Source organism: Mizuhopecten yessoensis, unplaced genomic scaffold (assembly GCF_002113885.1).
Source record: "Mizuhopecten yessoensis strain PY_sf001 unplaced genomic scaffold, ASM211388v2 scaffold10963, whole genome shotgun sequence".
Classification (NCBI taxonomy): Eukaryota; Metazoa; Mollusca; class Bivalvia; order Pectinida; family Pectinidae; genus Mizuhopecten; species Mizuhopecten yessoensis.
In genome coordinates, this window is record NW_018408809.1 from 255,410 (window position 1) to 275,464 (window position 20,055).

General features: G+C 35.5%; 1 protein-coding gene across 1 annotated transcript; it reads right to left on the reverse strand.

Moving 5' to 3' along the window:
• Window positions 1–6,684: 6,684 nt before the first annotated feature.
• Window positions 6,685–20,049, reverse strand: LOC110464126 (T-complex protein 1 subunit theta-like). Its single transcript, XM_021519190.1, has 16 exons — window positions 19,944–20,049; window positions 16,747–16,837; window positions 15,912–16,123; window positions 15,301–15,370; window positions 14,275–14,403; window positions 13,564–13,625; window positions 13,129–13,266; window positions 12,134–12,205; window positions 11,706–11,879; window positions 11,006–11,093; window positions 10,315–10,430; window positions 10,127–10,198; window positions 9,753–9,845; window positions 8,794–8,865; window positions 8,225–8,344; window positions 6,685–7,766 (listed from the first exon to the last, which is right to left on the reverse strand). The coding sequence occupies exons 1-16, from the start codon at window positions 20,001–20,003 to the stop codon at window positions 7,701–7,703; spliced, it is 1,635 nt and encodes a 544-aa protein (XP_021374865.1). The 5' UTR covers window positions 20,004–20,049; the 3' UTR covers window positions 6,685–7,700.
• Window positions 20,050–20,055: the final 6 nt, after the last annotated feature.

Consider the following 20,055-nt stretch of genomic DNA (forward strand, 5'->3'; position numbering starts at 1 on the left):
TAAATGTCATATGACAACAGCTTCCTTATATTATTGGACAACAAGCGGCTAAATGTCATATGACGACAGCTTCCTTATATTATTGGACAACAAGCGGCTTAATGTCATATTACGACTGAGACCATATATCACGGCAACAAACGGCTAAATGTCATATGACAACAGCTTCCTTATATTATTGCACAACAAGCGGCTAAATGTCATATGACGACAGATTCCTTATATTATTGGACAACAAGGGGCTTAATGTCATATTACGACTGAGACCATATATCACGGTCAACAAACGGCTAAATGTCATATGACAACCGTTTCCTTATATTATTGGACAACAAGCGGCTAAATGTCATATGACGACAGCATCATCAGATGTTGAACCAACACCAGAGCTAAATGACATGCATGGCTATAGAATATGGTGCCACACAATAGCTCACATCACATGACATGCATGTCTATAGAATATGATACCACACAATAGCCCACATCACATGACATGCATGTCTATAGAATATGGTACCACACAATAGCTTACATCACATGACATGCATGTCTAGAGAATATGATACCACACAATAGCTTACATCACATGACATGCATGTCTAGAGAATATGATACCACACAATAGCTTACATCACATGACATGCATGTCTAGAGAATATGATACCACACAATAGCTTACATCACATGCCATGCATGTCTATAGAATATGATACCACACAATAGATTACATCACATGACATGCATGTCTATAGAATATGATACGACACAATAGCCCACATCACATGACATGCATGTCTATAGAATATGATACCACACAATAGCCCACATCACATGCCATGCATGTCTATAGAATATGGTGCCACAATAGCTAACATCACATGACTTGTATGTCTATAGAATATGATACCACACAATAGCTCACATCACATGACATGTATGTCTTTAGAAAATGGTACCACACAATAGCTCACATCACATGACATGCATGTCTATATAATATGATACCACCCAATAACTAACATCACATGACATGCATGGCTATAGAATATGATACCACACAATAGCTTACATCACATGACATGCATGGCTATAGAATATGATACCACACAATAGCTCACATCACATGACATGTATGTCTTTAGAAAATGGTACCACACAATAGCTCACATCACATGACATGCATGTCTATAGAATATGGTACCACACAATAGCTTACATCACATGACATGCATGTCTATAGAATATGATACCACACGATAGCTCACATCACATGATTTGCATGTCTATAGAATATGAAACCACACAATAGCTTACATCACTTGACATGCATGTCTATAGAAGATGGTGCCACACAATAGCTAACATCACAAGACATGCATGTTTATAGAAGATCGTGCCATACAATAGGTCATGTCATATGGCGTCGTTGTTCTCAGTTAACCATCCGGGCCCCTCACACTGAAATGTCACAACTAGTGGACACTGTCATTTTGGACGCGCAAGACAGTAGACAAAGTGTACACATTTCCTTTCGGTGACCATAGACCGTGTATAGTAGGTATCATAAGTACGATATGTTGTTAATTCGATGGAAACCCAGCACAAGAAGGCCATATACTATAACTGTACAGTAGATTTATGGTTTAAAGTAAAGGGCACCACTGTATTCGTTATAATAGCAAAACAGAGTTCCATGCAGTGTTTTCCCTCTCTATATAGAAGATGAAGCATGCTAAAGGATTTTTTGTTCTGGCTTAGAGTAACTTTCCCTGTCATTTTGTTCAAAAGCTTTGTCGACCATAAATTTGGCACTCCTTTTGATCGTATGCCTGTATAATTCATGTATGGCTGGTTGATGTATAGGTCATTAATGTCCTACCAACAGTAAAGGTCACATGACGACGTGCCACCATGTTTATGCTGGAGGCAGGGTATGTTGGTATATTTTTGCCTCTTTATATCGTTGCCTCACTGAAATACCATGCCCAAGGCACCCACCATTGCATACTGATTGGTAACATTGTACTGACAACGGGGGAAGCCGGAGTTGAGTCATGTTTAATGTAAAGGTTTTGAGTTCGACCCATGCATATTTCTTTTTTGTGTTCTATTTTCAAACATTCAAATTTCGAATTACTACAACTAGGTAAAAATTCTTAGCAACCTGTGATTTTTATTAAATATATATATATCTCCTAGATATATCTTATGTTTTTAGGGTAAAATCACGAAATCAATAATATAAGGTCGTACTCGTTTTACGATATGATATAATGACACTTCTAGTGAAATAACGGACCAATTTTTCTCAGATCCGGAATTGTGTCCTCTGGAAGGCGATTACTTGTGTTACTGAAATCTGGTATATCCTTTAAAATATCCTCTGGTAGCGAGCTGGAACATTTTTCTGTGGTCAAGAATACTAATATGAATCAATATAATGCGCCGTTCAATCATATCTCCCCTCTCTTGTCTGTATTCCTTCGTTGGCAGGCTCTGGGTTTTAAGGAAAACAAACAACTATTGGTTACGGAGTCTGCTTTTCGTTCATTGGTCATATAATACACATTCCCAACGGATATTTAATTCCTTTTCAATATATAACTGACGTTCGTGTAACACAGCCTAGATGTGTCTGATAGGTGTTAACGTTTCGGTGACCAGTACCACGCCCACTCTACCAACTCCATCAGATGACTGATCAGTCAAGGGTAACTCTATCGAGATAGACACAGGGTACGAGACAACTTCACAAAGGGGTTGTAGTCAGCTTCGACACGTTTTGTAATGGGAAAAGCCTTTTGGGTAAAGAACCGCTCCACACAGGCATATCTAAAGTATATTTATAACTCGACCGATCGCTCGGTTGTTCTGATCGATGTGATTTTGATGGTCGATCAAGTAGACCCGAAATCCTCTGCCGGTCCCTATACTCGATTTTGTAGACGCTCTCCGCGATGTTTTCCTTCATTGGTTTATCCACAGGATGCATAAGGACATAACGGAGAGCCTGGTGAGGTTTCATTACTTTGTCATGGTTGCGGTATACTGGGTGGTTTACAACATGGTTTTGATGTAGTTGGAGATGATAAAATAAGCCTTTTTTGTTAGATTTTCCCTCTGTTTAGTTACCCGTATGCGTGTCCAGTCGTAGGTATCTCCGTTGCGATGGATGAATGGACAAGAAACGCAGATATACCAATATATACGGGTGTTATTTTTGTAAACCAAGAACGTTCCTGCTCCATTCATTCTTCATTTGTTGGCCGGTTTCAGCGCTTTGTCCATTTCCAAGTGTTCGCAATTTTAGTACTTAGCTTCAATAACCATTGTCCATTCACCAAGATGGCACCACCAGCAACACGTTTTTACTATATAACTTGTCATATCAAGCACATCCTGCAGGTCCTGGATTGAGAAAATAATGTACCTGCTGCTACCCACAGCATGTAGTAAGAGGCAAGAATAGATTAACAAGAGATCCCAGAGGGATCTTGGCGCCCACCTTTGTACCATCTTCATTAGTTCTTTGTCAGTTCGATCTTTTCTCTTCTTTCCTCTAATCTGTTTGATCAAGTCATGTTAACAGTAAATGCACCTTGAGGTAACTTTTGATCTAAACTTAATACTGATGTGTATGAAAGCCAACCTTCAAAGTGAGTTCGTCATTTCACATATTTACTAGTACAGTACTTAATGTGAAAGAAATAGAATCGATCATTGCAATATGAGAAAGATGTTTAGTTCTTCTTTTAATCCATTTTGTTTTTATGATCAGTCTCAAAATATAACATACACAACGAGGGATCAAGGGGAACCTACATTTAAAATTTGAGAAAGATCCCTCCCGTACTTAGAAATAGCGATAACAAACTTTCACTATCAAAATCCAAGATGGCTGCATGTCGGCCATGTTGTTTATCCGATCAGTCTCAAAAGTTGTCCTGCACAGCTAAGGACCAAGGGGAACCTACATATAAAATTTCGGAAAGATCCCTCTGGTACTTCTTGAGAAATAGCGATAACAAACTTTCACTATCAAAATCCAAGATGGCTGCCTGTCGGCCATGTTGTTTAGCCGATCAGTCTCAAAAGTTGCCCTGCACAGCTCAGGACCAAGGGGAACCTACATATAAAATTTCGGAAAGATCCCTCTGGTACTTCTTGAGAAATACCGATAACAAGAATTGTTTACGGTCGGACGACGGACGACGGACCACGGACGCAGGGTGATTTGAATAGCCCACCATCAGATGATGGGGGGCTAAAAATTGGAAGCAAGCAACTAAAAGACTGGAGTTCATCCCCAAAGTCGACCAGCCATCCAGAGGTCGTTACGAGACGATTTATAACGCCCAGCTGCACTATTTCATTGCGATTGACACTAAAGAGTTGCACAGGCCCAGGAGCTTTGCTTTGTTGGTCTCTACGTATATATATTGATTGCCCGCTTTGTCAGTTCTTGTATCCATATTTGGCCAGACAATAAAGAAGTTTGAGGCACGATATAAAATGCTTACGAAAAGTCTACGAACTTCTCCATCATCTTCTACGACTCTGAAAGTCTCCTATATTGTGGAAACCGGTAATTTCTATGCAAGCACATTCTACTTTCCCTATTTCAAATGTCCCTTTACATTACGCTGATCACAAATGGTCATTTAGAAATACTTCCTAACCTCTGTCGGACACAATAGTCAAGCAAGAAAACAATGAAATTCAGCAACTGTGATTAGAGATAAACTTTAGTTGAGTTAAAGTTATTGTACACGTTCATCAACGTCGGCCAGTGATATACAAACGGTGTCCACCATGCAGCTGGTTAGGAAGAATAAAGTTCATAACAGGACACTTTTGTGACGTGAATGACACTCGAGTCGATTGCTGTTTCTACTGTGAATATGTATGTTGCGAATGTTGAAAACAAACTACATTGTATGTGTTAAATATACACTTCACTGACTTGGTTACGATGAAACGGTCTCGTCCATATATCGGGTTCCACAGCGTTGTTTCATCTCTATCGGGGTAATTAAACTGCTGCAAGGACTATACTTGTGTGACGCAGATAGGAATTTGGCCTTCATTTTAGGCCACATGGACCGGAGAAGTTTAGATATTGTATGACCTAAACTATGGCGTCCCGAGTAGCTATGCGTTTTAGGGGTTTAGATCAATTTTCTGTAAAAATGCCACCTCCAATGATGATAATATACTTAGTTTAGATACAAATATAGTTGTGTAACGAATTCTCGGGTCCGTGTGTTTTAGGCTTATCTTGTGACTTGAGAGACTGCAGTGCAGTGCACCATTGTTCGGAGATAGTCCGACTTAGTATGATGTGCACAGGCTACCTACTACATCATAAACTTGCATTGAACCCGGTGAGCTCAACGCCCTAGTCACTGGTCTGTAGCTGTTTTAGTAACTTCTTTCTGGACATCTGTTTATTGGGTTTCTTTTGTGGATGGTCCCATATTCCGTCTAAAGAGTGAGGCCCAGTAGAGGGACTTCATATTTGAAGATGTATTGTTTATCAAATGAAACTTATCATATGTTATTATAAAAGTTAAGTATATTGGTGATTAAATTCCAATTTTATTTTCCGACATGATATACTTTGCCTGATCCCTCTAAATCATGTAAAAAGAGAATCACAATAGCCCAAACATATCTGGATTTTCGTCTGGTTTGGAAGTTACTATATACTTCCTATTTGGGTGGAGAGAAGAAAAACCTGAAAATTTGAAAGAAGCTTTAGTTTCTATAATTTTAAATGTCATGAATTTACATAACCACAGATTTTTTTTTATCAATTAAAGAGATATTTTTGAGAATGTGTAGCAAAGCTAAACAGCATCGTAGAAATAGGACCGCGGTAACTCTATACTAGCTACTTTCGTGACGAATGATTTTGGAAGCATAGTATTTCAACGTTACCATGACTTCAATTGTTTGTACACATGTTACCGGAAAAGAGCTTCGCTTCTTGCGCCTTCGGCGCCAAAAGAGCTGTGCTCTTATTAATGCAAGTGATGGGAACCAATATCGACAGTATACCAATGCATTGCAATGGAGGTAATCAAGATTTGCTGTACTGTATAGACAATATAAATTTCACCCACATCATGACATAGCAGAGTTGTTCAAAGCATAAGCTAATGCTTTATAGTAATTTAATGCAAAATGTCTATCTAGACTGATGTTTAAAATAAGGCCAAAACAAACTGTTTCCAGTAACCCTACCTAACCTAATTGTTGTGTCAAGATCCCTCTCCTTTATAAACCATATAAAACTATTTTGAAAATTTAGTTGTTTACATACAGATTTTTTTCAACCATGTTACAGGAAAAGCAAATTTGTTTGTTTGACATAAAAATATATTATATTCAAAGTGACCCCCTATAAACATGAAACCAAAACGTTTATAAATTTCTTAATATTTCTCGAAATCCAGATTTCGAAGATTTTTGATGACTCGTAAAGCCAAGGAAACTTGGAAAAACAGGCCCTGGCCATTGAAGACAATGGACTCACAGTAAATTCCTGTTCTCTTGATCAAGATGAAAAGGAAATTATAATGGGCAAATATTAAGCATTGTACCATACCTAAAGTATTACCTAAAATGTATTGTTCTTTTTAGAACATATAAACGATGTATTAAAAACAAACAAGAAGCTTTCAGTCAATGTTGTTATTTTTTTGGGGGGCAAAATCTGCGATCACATAAAAAAAGGAATTCAAAGGAGTACATGACATTGAAAGTACAAAGCTGATCAAGTATAAATAATTCTCTCACTTCTCTCACACCACACGATGAGACTAGTCTGTCCTAACCAATAGATTGGACAGACAGCTGGTCCAAATAGCACTAGGTTGTACCAGTAGTTGAACAGTTAATAGCAATAAGAGAACTAAACCATCCATCCGTCAGATTTTGATCACAGATCCAGTTGTCTATTTTTGTTCCATATTTCTCTGAACAGAACCATCTATCTGCCTGTTTTTCATCCACAATTCCTATAGACCATAAACTATTCGGACCGGAATGAATAGAGTATCTTTTTAAATGACACCTCTTGATAACATCCGATTACAGATGTTAAAGCTGTAAGAGTTTAACCTGGTAGTCAATTTCTCTGCAGCTGCGGTTTTTTGGCTGTACTAACCACAATCAGCAATTCAATAAGTATCATAAATAAATATGGGTAAAGCCATGATAGAATAATCTGATATTGTGGTTCATAATTTATCACCAAAAATAACGTGGTTAATTTGTAATATCACAAACAAAATAAAAATTCTTTCATCAAAGCAGAAAATTAACAAAATGGAATATAGAATTATGTAAGCTAATTCAATGAGATAGAGGTTCTCCTTCATACTTTTTTACCTGTTTAATTCAAATTGCTATAGATATCATGATGTTTCTCACATGCCCATGACAGTTCAATACACACATCAGCACACAAGTTTCTTTCTCTTACACATCTTCAAACATACAATATATTTCATATCTAAACATTCTCCAAACAAAATCTGAGGCGCTCTCATCAACAAAAGAAGGGGGATTATATAAAATGTAGGCAGCCATGTATGCCCTTTGAACAGAAATGGAAGTATCCATGAACGTCATTTGAACAGAAATGGAGGCACCCATGTCCTTTGAACAATTCCTTATACCAATGTATAGTTTTAGTCATCATCCCAGTGTTTGTTATCCTTTGCCTTTGGTCCACCGGCTTGCTTGGCCATGATAATCTGTCAATGAAAAAACATTATATATAATACTGTGCTTTACTAATTTTCTTGAATACTTATTATCAGTTTTTTGTTGAGGATCTAAATTCACTATTAGATATGTAAATTCTAACCTAAACTTTTCTATTTCCTGCATACTTATTTTTGGCCAGGTAAATAAGTGTCAAAATATCCAAACCCAAATATATATACATATGTATATCATATTTATCACAGATATATAGAATATTTGAATTACAGAATGTGATTGCATATGTGAACATTTCCTCGTTTGTATGTATCTTAAAAAAACTAAGATTTGATTAATTAAATGAACGTGAAAATATATATCTCTCAAAATACAGATGACAAACAGTGCTGTGACATAACTTTCATGATTAATCCCTAAATAAGTCACATAATCATATTTAATATTGAACAGTGCCTTACTAATGGGAAAGACCACAACCGTATCTCACCTGGTCCACTTTGAGTACAGTACAGGCTGCTGCTGTGGCAAACTTGATGCCCCAGTATTTGTTCAGGTACAGATCTAAGATTCCTTTTTCTACAGCATCGGCCACATCTACTGGACTAGCCTGTCACACACGCAAATTAAAAAGAAAATGAAGAAAAATGCACAATGTTGCATATATATATATATATATATATATATACAGTACTCCTGAAATATGAGTCAAAAGAGGAAAAAATAGGAATTGCACTTTTCTAAGTGGTCATATTCATGTTCTTAAAAGAGAAAGCAAAAAAAGGGTCTAACATTCAAACTAGTAAAATTCACAAAAATTAACTTGTCTGACAAGCAGACATCGAAACCCTGATTATTATGATTAATGAAAAATATTATTGGTACAGGAAGGACAAGAAACTATACAAGATCACATTTCTGTATTATTCATCGATTCTGATCAAACAGAAATATTGCACGATAATAAAAGCTATTAAAGCATGTTTATCACATCAATAGCATAAAGTTTTATCACCTAGTTTGATTCTGTAACAGTGGTGGACAGGTCTAGAAAATTACCTCAATATCAACTCCGACATTCTTTTTCCCCTCCTGGTGAGCAGCATAGAGCTTGGACAGTACTTCAGTGGCCTGTAATAACAATCGTATGGTTAGTTCCTTTGTTGGTTCTCCTCTATGTTTAGTACATGCAATGTTAAATGTTAAATTGTTGTCAGAGAGGTGTTGTTCCTCTGATTGACAGTAATAATAGGATCATATTGCCTGGACAGTTGTGTTTCAGAATCACTTTGATCACAGGGTCATGGTATTCTTTACACATTTAAGTACAAGGTTAGATAATGCAAAGTCAATTCTTAGTTTTTTCGGGCAAATTTTCACACATTTGATGAGGAAGGGAATATTTTCTTCTCTTTCCATGAGAGAGAGACTTGAACATCTGCTTATATATATATTTAACATCTGCTAATATATATATTTTTATGAGGGAATTTTCTCTAATTCAGAAAAAAAATCCTTTTAAAAGGTAAAGTAGTTTTCTTTATATTTTTATATGTCAAAATATAAGATACCATCTCTTATACCTATGGTGGGTACAATTTTATTGTATCCATTGCATTGCATCCATCATATATTTCCCCCAAATTTGCAATAGATTGAAATCACGCTTGAATTTCATCTCAATTCATTAAACTACATTACTGACATCAGTTAAACCTGCATCTTTGTTTTCGATAGATTTGCATTTTATTTTATAAGATTTGCAATGAAGAGGGTTTATAACAGATGCAAATTGGCCACAGAGAAACAATTTGATTACTACAAAGCAGTCTAAACCAAAATCCATTATGACTAATGTTTCATTTCAATATAGACAAAACAAAGGTTTAATGCACAAAGTAAATATATAAAATTCTTTTTAATCAATACTGTATATGTGAAAAGGATATGGTTGGCAAGATATATATTGGAATCATTACCAGCTAAAAACCTGATTTATATTTGAGAACGTTTCTTACCTTTGCTCCTGCATTTTCGGAGATAGCTCTTGGAATAACTTCTAAAGATTCTGCAAACTTCATAATTGAATACTGCTCTAGACCAGGTTGCCCCTTTGAGAAACATCAAATTTTTTGGTTACAATTCTGTATTCAAATCATATTTGTTTGTTTGGGGGGGATTTTGAGAAAAATAATATAAATATATATTTAGTGATATTGTTTCAATGGACAGAGCTATTGATATTTTTTGCAAGTGTTGCATGGAGATAATTTCTGAGAATTTGTTCTAGGTACAAATCTGGGAAAATCTGACACTTTAAAATTAAAACACATAACAATTTTGACAGAAAAATGTTTCTTTTTCTATTGAGTAACATAAAATGAACACTCACCTCTCCATATGTGGTCAACTGCTTGGCCAACTCTATTTCAGTGGCACCAGCTCCTGGTACGACCCTCACATCCTGCACAACAATTTTTGTTTTTGAGTTTTTGAATTTAAAATACATCAGTTACTTTTATTTGCAATTCAAATTTCAAACCTTCTAAGTTGAGTTTATGTATTAGTTGTCTCCCTTACCTTTGTTAATGCTTTGAATGTATTTACACCATCATCAACAGCACGTACAATATCATCCAAGATATTGTCTGTGGAGCCTCGGACAATGATGGTCGACACTGCACTCTCTTCCTTGTCTGAAGGAAAAGAATTGTATATGAGGTCAATTATTTTTTTATGTTCAAACATCGTTATAAATGATCGAGTGATCTATTGATATTGTACTTTCTGCGTTTTGAAATTATCTCTGCGGCAACCTCTCAGTGCGTGCATGCTCTAATTGGACCTGTTCATTTTTATTCAAATCCAAATGTGAACAAAAATATTTGATTAGATAGAGGTATATATTATGATATTTATAATTCTTACTTGTGATGTATTGTGTGTGTTATGTGTGAACTCAGACACATAACTGACACTATGTTGTCGGTCGACAGCATAGTGCTGTACATGTTTACTTCTCACTGAAAGGTTGGTATATTGCGCTAAATCGGTCGTAGCTATTTTTATCACTGGCTTTCCCAAAAAAAGAAACTGACCACACTGGACGTTGGCTTCAGGTCGGTTCATTATCAACTACATAAACTTTTGTTAGGATATATATATTTTCAGTTTCGACTTGATTTTCAGGTTATCAAAACAATTTACTTCACTTAATTGTCCCTTTAAAGCTAGTCGAGCTAAAAATCGTTGATAAAGATGCAGTTTATACCTTGTTTGAACACAATAACAGCGGTGTCTCCTATCTCATCTACAAACACATGGTCACAGTATCCACATTCTTCTGTTGTTGGTGCGGTCTGAAATGTGGAGAAAATTATCTTTTTTATTTATTCATATCAAGTCCCAATGCTTCACACTCTCTAGGCTAACAGTTTGAAGGTTTTATATTTCACATAATTTTATCCGACCATAATAACAGCAAAATCTACATTTAACTTTATTTTCTATATGGCACCTTTAGATTTAAGTTTATTCATGTTAGTACATTCCTAATCATACAACTGAAATAAAATGTCAGAGACTTCATATAAACTTTAAAGAAAACTTTTCAATCCCTTTGAAAATTTGTTTACTATTGTTAAGCTCCCAATTTTGGTGTGTTCTTACATTTTTTTTGCAATGAACAAAAGAATTCAGCTAATCCATAACTTGTCGTTTCTGAGAAACATTATAGGAGATAATAATTCACTATAAACCTAGAAAAACTTGTACTACAAATGCGGATTTATTTTGGCAAAATAAATATGAGTTATATTTGTATAGCTATAATGCTACAGGAATAAGACGAACTAACCTTCTCCTCCCAAAAAACATGCCACTTTAATTGATAAACATCAAACAAGTTCTATTCAAAATTTATGTCACATAATGATGCTTTAGTTTGCAGCTGTTAAACTAATGCTACTTACAACTCTAGGAAGGGGTGTGGCTCCTATCGACTTGCACAGTCTCCTCAGGTCCCACTTTGACATCAGCCTCACCACCATCAGCTGGTATTTGTTACAGAAATGGAGGGCAAGCTCACCAACCTTTCCTCCAGATACCACCACCTTACAGCCAGTGCCAGCTATTGCTTTTATTTGCTATGGAAAGAAAACATAATATAATTTTTTCAACATCTTCTTTTTTATGTAGACAATTTGCCTGTAAACAAAATGATACACAATCTATTTTGATTTCTAATGACTGCATAAAAGATTTTAGGAAACACATGTCTGCTACATGATCATTTTCCATTACTAGTGTAAATTTTAAGTTAATTATCTCTAAATGAAAGTACTTCATTTGAAAAAAATGTTTTTACTAAAACAACCTAATTGTATCATTTTGTACTTACTTCTTCCATTAAATTTTCTTCTCCCTTGCTGAATGATGTCAATTCTTTAGCTGTTTTGATCAATACCTTACCCTGAAAAAACAATTGGTAATGAGCTTATAAAATCTCTGTACCTTTCCCAGTAGACAAACATGTATAGAGGTAAGGACTTAGTATATATGTGGCACCCTGCAAACTGTTAGTTATAAAATGTAATGTATTTTATTTGTATAAGTGTTCTCTGAATTCTTAAATAGTTTCTGCCTACTTATCTCCGGGTTTTTTTGTGCTGATTCTAGAAAATCTGTACTGCCGCCAGATTTCAAACTTACATTTTGTACGGTAATATTCTATATATGTGTAACACAACATATCCACAGTAAGTCCAGATCATGTATATTTGGGACTGTATAGTCTGTAACTGACCAATTCACTTGAGCTATATGATTTGAAGGTGAACTCTCCAGGATTAATTTACTTACAAAGCTGGATCTTCAATACAACATTATGTATGCCCTTAGCACCACAGGCAGGGTAACCAGATTAACATGTTATATTCAGTGGAATTAATTTCTTTGAAGTTGCTAGAATATATTCTTCATAACTTTATTGTTCACAAGATCTTGGTAAGAAAACAATCCAAAATGTGGGTAAGCAGGGTTTGGTCTATCACTAGTTAGAAATGTAATGTATTAATTTTAAAAATGATGTGTTTGAACTTCCCGCCGATTCAAGGTAACTTGATTTATTGTATAAATATAAAGTCTTCTTGCATGCTGTCTATTGGCATTCTGCTGTAAACAAGGACTTGACAAGTAAAAAATTCCCAATTGACAAGTGGTTTTCAAAATTAATTTCTAGCCCTGTTCAAGGACTAAATTTTTCATGCTGGAGAAAACATTTAATCAGATTGTAACTATTGTAAATGGAGGTACTTCAAAAATCAACAGCCAGATTGCATGGCAAGCAACTGAAGGAGACTCAAAGGGACATAATCAAAATCAAACTGTTCTTACCGTTGTCTCTGTCTGCATTGAGTCGAGTGGACAGGAAAAGACCGCCACTTTACATTTCTCAGCCTTGGTTAGATCTCCCTCAACTAGTCGCTTGAACACCATGCCTCTAATTACAGATGAATTATTGATTCCACTCCCCTACAATGGTCAAATTCATAACCACTTATGGAAGTGCAGCAGTTCCAAATACTTTGTAATATACTTTAATTAATAATTTAGATAACTGAATAAAGTATATACATATATTTTCCAAGGTAAAGGCTGTAAGGGCTTCTGACGCATACATTAGAATTAAAATGAAAATTGATAAAAATCTAGATTCTTCAAAATGTTTATTAGACCTATTTTAATACAGAAATGAGCAATGGTTAATACATAAAGGTTTCTATAGAACCCTTTATTTCAATGAATTAAGACTCAGTAATTACAACTTACCAGAATTTTGGAGGTTCTGACATTATCTACGTTGAAGCTCACTTTCTGAGGTAAAATGGATACTGAAAGTAGAATACAACAACACATATCAATCTCAATACTTCATATAAAAATCGTGAGGAAATGGATTCAAAAAGTCAACATATGGTTAATCAATATAAACCTAAAACATAAGTAGATTCATAACCCTGACATAAGGTCAATATAACACAACTTAAAGTCTCCAATGAAGATAATAAGCTAATATAAAGTTAACATTTGGCAGCTAATTATTAATAAAAGATAACAACTCCAGAACAGTATGTACAAGAAACAGTTAAAAAAAAAGGAACCTAAATCCAGTCTCAAAAGTGTTTTTAATGCAACAAATCATACCATCCCCCCCCCCCCCCCCCCCCCATTGTATTTCAGTATAAAGGCTACCCCAGATATAGAACAGCACCAGCAACAGCAAGAAGCTTAACTGACCTATGGGTGGTAGGGTCTCGATAGTTCAATTCAATAGAGGGATCCAAGAAAAAGAAAGTGTGAATAGTTGGGGTTACAAAAAATGCCCCTAAATTAATTGATTTAAATGAATCTGTTCTTTTTGGTTAATGTTAACATACCAATACGTGTGAAAGTATAAAAAACACCTTGCAATACATTTTCCATTAGTACTCAACACTACTAATAATTACACAAAAAACTTGTCAGTTTTTTTTAACTTACTGCAGGCATCCACAACAAGGCCTGCGAGAAAGTCTTCATTTCCGTACTGCTTGCTCATGATAGCAGATCTGACAATCTTTGTGACCTCCTCTTTGTTTCGCAGGTTCTTTATTTCTCCACACACAAGATCTAAAACAACCAGACACAACTATTGGATAACCTGTGAAAATAGACTAATCATTTTTTACTTTCCAAAGAAATATTAGTAAACCTGTTAATTTGTAAAACTAATCATTGTTTGAAGGTACTCCAACCTAATAACAAAGAAAGATTTTATATCAGACCACACTGAAAAATAGTTGTTTCTGCTTTTGGCTCTACAACAGTTATTAAAGGATAAAAGTAAGAAAAGCTATATATTTCAATGGTTTTTTTTTTAAATGTTGAGAAACAGCATTTTAGTCTTACATCTTATAAAGTGCTTGTTTAAAACGAAAATGTTTAGCAGATAGGGTTGGTTGTATAGGGTTTAACGTCATATGGCAAATAGGGAAAGAAGAGCCCAATATTTTTGGCTTAAAGTAAATGCAATACCAAAATTATGTTTCCTTTCAATAATTTTGATTTTGATAATTTTGCACAAAAAAACCCCTACCAGTTCATTAAACTGCAGGGATTTGACCAAATGAGTAAGCTGTCTCTATGTAATCATGAGGTTTTGAAAAGAAAAAAAAAAAATTTCAAGATAAAAGTATTTGTTTTTAATGTGTGATTAAAATAATTCCATCATTCTCTCTGTCTGTATGATGCTCTACACTTAGGGTCTGAAAAGTCACATCAGAGGGCAAACTCTGGTGAACTTTCATTCAATACCCACATGCTTGCATGTTTCTTTTCCAATGAGAATTTTGAAGGCATCACATTTACTGGCTGCAGTAAAAAATATCATCAGAACCTGACCCTAGTCAGATTCTATATTGTAGTGTATCGTAGACGAATAAAGCAAAAGATTAATGTATTTTGCCCTCAAGCTTAAATAATCTTTGTGAAAGACAGATGGATATAACTGTATATTTTTTTCTATACCTGGAAGAAGGTCGTGAGCTTTTTTAGCAGCCAACTCATATCCGTCGGTTACTTCTGTTACAGACAAACCCTGTAAAATGTCATAAAAACAATGTTTGTCATAATTAGTAAAAGAACAAAGGCTTAAGCATATTATATATACATTGATCAAACAAAATTGCAGCTTCAATGACCATTGTTTCAAACGTTTCTTTCATAAATCATTTTAATTTAGTAACCAACATTATCATTTAGTAACCAACATTATAATTAACTAGTAAGTTGGCTGGAATATTTAATATGCTACTGTTTGATACATTGCTCAATCTACATTAACTTCTTTCAAGAAATGTTAGGAGTCTAATAAGAAATCTAGGAGTATAGGACCTCTGACTTAACAGACAAAGTACACTTAACAATGTTCAGGGATAATCCTGGAGGGGGCCATTCACCCTTAAAAACTGAAAGTGACCCCTTCATGTTCCAATTTTCTTCTAATTTTACATAGAATAGCTCCTCTTAATTTTGATATTGACTAAAAACTGCTGAAATGGCCCACTGCTCTCAAATTCTAGGATTTCCCCTGATGTTGATGTGTGATGATGTTACTTGACGATCATAATTGAGCGTACCATCCTCAGCAGACTTTCGGCCTGCTCCAACAGAGCTCCAGCAAACACAAGAGTGAAGTTGGTACCATCTCCAACTTCCTGCTCCTGCTGATGAGATGCAATCACCAACATCTTGGCTGCTGGGTGCTGAACCTCCAGCTCACGTAAGATGGTTGCGGCATCATTGGTCACAAACAGCTTCTCCAGTTGGTTGATGACCATCTTATTTTGGCCTACAACATAAAACAACAATACAAACCATATGTATAGTTCATCTTACACTTCTTCTTAAAGTCACAATTGTCTGCAAATGTCTTAAAACTGTAAAAAATTTGCAAGACAAGAATGGTTTCAAGACCATGTAAAATGATTTTCATAGTTTTTTTCTTCTTTCTAAAATGATGGTGATTTCACCTTGGCCCTTAAAGTATATATACATTTTGTTTCATGGTATTACCCTATTTGATAAATTCAGCTGAATACTCTTATCTTTCTTTCAATTCATTGTATGAGCTTAATAAAAAGTAGTTAAGAAATAAGTTTGCATGAGCAGCGATAAACATTTTCCCTTAAAGGCAACAATGATCTTGTTTTCCTGAAACATGACCTTATCCAAAGAATTTTCATATTTGACATTTGTGTAGGGTTATAACTATACGTTATTTCACAATTCAAAATATATCACAATACAAGTCACCAGCAAATAACTCAATTAAAGCAGCAACATTCTGAGGATAACACTGATTTTAATAAATTATTTGTCGACTGATTGGGTAGATAAAGCATTTTTGATGAGGTAAGAAGTTTGCTGAGGTTTCTGTGAATTTTGTCCAAGTGTCCTGCTATATCATCTTACCAAGTGGACCCAGTGCAGATCTTGTGGTCCTGGCTAGCTCCTTACAAGCATCTATGTTCCGATATACTGCCTCCTCTAGTCCGCTGTAGTGCTGCACAATTCAAAGACAAATGTGAAATATTTGTCATGTCATCATTCTCAACAGAGTCTATATATATTTGTCTAATATTAATAAAATATTTCACTTCAAAAAATGTGAAAGTAAAAAGGCAAGAGGAATTAAAAAAGGTTACAGCTCACTCTAAATACATTAGCCTGCCCTCAAAACATAATTCTTGCATACTTTTCCTGTAAAGCATCTCTTCATGTTCTGTAAAATGCATGGCAACAAGCAATTTTTACAGAATATTTCTTTTGAAAAGGACTTAAACAAGTATTTCACAACAATAGTAATACAGTTTAACTTGATGGTACCCTGCTTTATGTTAAAGAAAAATAATCCTTATAACGATCACAATTTTGCAAACCTAGCCTTATGTTTTGATCAAATTTCAACGCCACTTTTATTAACACCACTCTGATTTGCACAACTATCTTTAAGCTACCTTAAAACATAACTTTTACACCAGTTTACCAAGAAGTCTTGGTTCACCTGTACACATGTGTACTGTACATGTCTATGTTTCAGCATGACTTGCTCAAGATTTCAGAGTGTCTTGGCCTCGAAACTCAAGTCTGGTCTCTTGAAATCCAGTTGTTCAATACCACCATGCCAGGGTTCCATATAGCAGTCAACTCATACCAAGATTAAAACATTGGTACAAAGAATTTAAGTTGTTCCATACCAAACTGTTATTACGGTATCATTTTATTTAAATTACATATTATTTAACACTAATTAAATTATGATTTTCAAGTAGTAATGTCCGTCGTTAATTGGTTGTAATTACCTTAAAATGACACAGCATTATACAGCCAGATTGTTTATTGATTGGCTTAAATTATGAAAAGCGATACTTAAATTGTTTATTTTGGCAGGTATTTAGCATAAATTTATGAGACATATACATGGTACCGATTTAACACATTCGTGTGTTAAAAGCAAAAATTTTTGGAATGGATGAACCAGATCTTGGAACAGCTTGACTGGTGCCGATGGTACAGAATGACTTGATTCAGGTCTCTTCATTTTCCCACATCTAGTTACAGATCATTTAACTAGCCCTTTAATTCCACTGTGTTATCACACACTTTGAGAACCGTTCAATTCAAAATTGACTATCAGGGTTTGACACTAACGCTAGCCCGGGGCTATTGAATGTTGTGTTCGGGCTACCTTCCATCCCATCAATGCTAGCCCGATGGGCTAGTGTAATTTTAAGACATTTTACTGTATACTATGGTGGATTTAACTATGTGTAATAGTCTAAACCATGTAGAAATCAGTTTCTTTGACCCGACGTTCGTCATTTCGATCGTACCAAACTGCATATTGTTGATGGAAAACATCCAAAGTCATCCACAGACTTCCGGTCAATTGGGGTCAAAAGGAAATTATTGGTGTCACGGCAAGGCCCCGTCCTAGGTCAAAAGCGGAAACGGACCTTCCAACAGTCGTTAAGTGGCTGGTATAGGAAAAAGGAGCGAACGTTATGTTTTGTGATGCGTTAAAAAAGGGGTCAGCAGGGGGAGCGGTACGTTTGTTACTAGTTGTTCAAACTTTCATCTTTGACAGCATAAGGGCACATTCGGCTTGTTAGAGAACATGTTAAGGCTGCGTGTAATGCAACAGGCTGCTGAATGAGTTGCTATAGATAGTAAATTAGAATTGAAATGTAGAGGAAAAAAGTGTCAGAATTTCATTTTTTTTCTAACCATGCTTTTACATCCAAATATGCTCAGAATGCAGGATTTGCTTCTTCATTTAATTTTTTTACTGGGGGAGACCCCTCCATTCCCCTCTGGTGGGAGGACAGGGACTTCCCTGCCTATATAAATGGTACCAAATATCGGTACCATCCCAATTAGAAAAAGTTGGGAAAATTCCCAATTCAGGAAAAAATCCCAATCAATTCACCGGTTTTTTCTAATCCAGATTTTGTTGGTTCCGTTTTGTTGATTTCGTCTTTCTTTCCCAAGCAGCCTAAAGTCGATCCCTGTACTGTAAGTTTGCAATGTAGCGACAAGTTGAAGGGTACCACTCAAACTATTAACCCTTCTCAAGTGAACACTGCTCTTTCTGTCGTTGATCACAAACTAAAAACTAAACTGGCTGGAGTTCAAACAAATGTTAAGACCGACCCCGGCAAGTCTCAATGACGAGGCGGAAGTGATGACCACAGACTGACTGTCATATGCATGGTCACTTCAGAAAGTCAAACGGTAACCATGGTTGCTGCAACGTCCAGTGTGCCACTTAAAAACATGTCTATAATTATGACTATCTGTGTGTAACTACAGTGTTACTAACTTTTTGTAACTATAAAAACCATAATACAGTATTACTTGGTGTTTTAAGTGTTTTTTTAATATGCAGTTTAACAATTTTTCCCTTCATGTATCGAAATTTACCCAATTTGTTGATTGTGGCAATTCCCAAAATACCCAGGAAAGTCCCTGGAGAGGCGACTGCCCGCTCTTGCACCCACCCCTGCCTACAGGCAGGTGGGCTAGCTACCTCTTTTTATGGGGGACTTGTGCCTAAGAAAGTTAGTGTCTAACCTGGACTATTCTTAATATTAATGTGCTTTCTGCACACCCGATCAAATTTTCACAACCGAATTTTATAATAGTTTTAAAAAATGTCATGTAAAAACTGCAGGAAATGGAAAGACAAAACACATCATAGCTCAACACAAAACACTAAATATCTATAAAGATAAGGGAGGCTACTCCATCAAAATTTGGACATGTAAAAACATGTGGGTTGATTATCATGAATGATCATGATTTTACCAAATGTTAATAAACAACGGAGACCTTATTAATAACCAAACAAAGTAATGTGAAAGAATATTATGTTACTTCGTCATTTAAGTTGTATTCTTAAACGAACACTATGGAAACATTTCGAGAATGTTCTGGAAATCATAAACACAAATAGCATAAACAGCATGGTTGTCACATGGCTGCGATGGTCTTTGGAAAAGAGACGATTAAACGCCACGGGGATTCTTTGTGATTGAAGAAAAACTTAAAAATAACAGTCTAGTAATTAATTTACTGAGTTTCACATTTAGTTATGGAATATATATTACCTGAGCACCGTCTTTTAACATCTGGGCAAAGCCCGGTGGTGTCGGTACGTGCATCGCCATGATTGCGTCCCAGAATGCCAAGGTGCGTGGTGACGGAAATATCCGAGAGTTG

Coding starts and splice junctions, on each gene's coding strand:
- LOC110464126 (XM_021519190.1), bottom strand. CDS start 20,003: ATGGCGATGCACGTACCGACACCACCGGGCTTTGCCCAGATGTTAAAA. Junction 15,371..15,911: donor CCGAAAGTCTGCTGAGGATG/GTACGCTCAATT, acceptor GACATTTTACAG/GGTTTGTCTGTAACAGAAGT. Junction 10,199..10,314: donor CATTCAAAGCATTAACAAAG/GTAAGGGAGACA, acceptor ATTGTTGTGCAG/GATGTGAGGGTCGTACCAGG.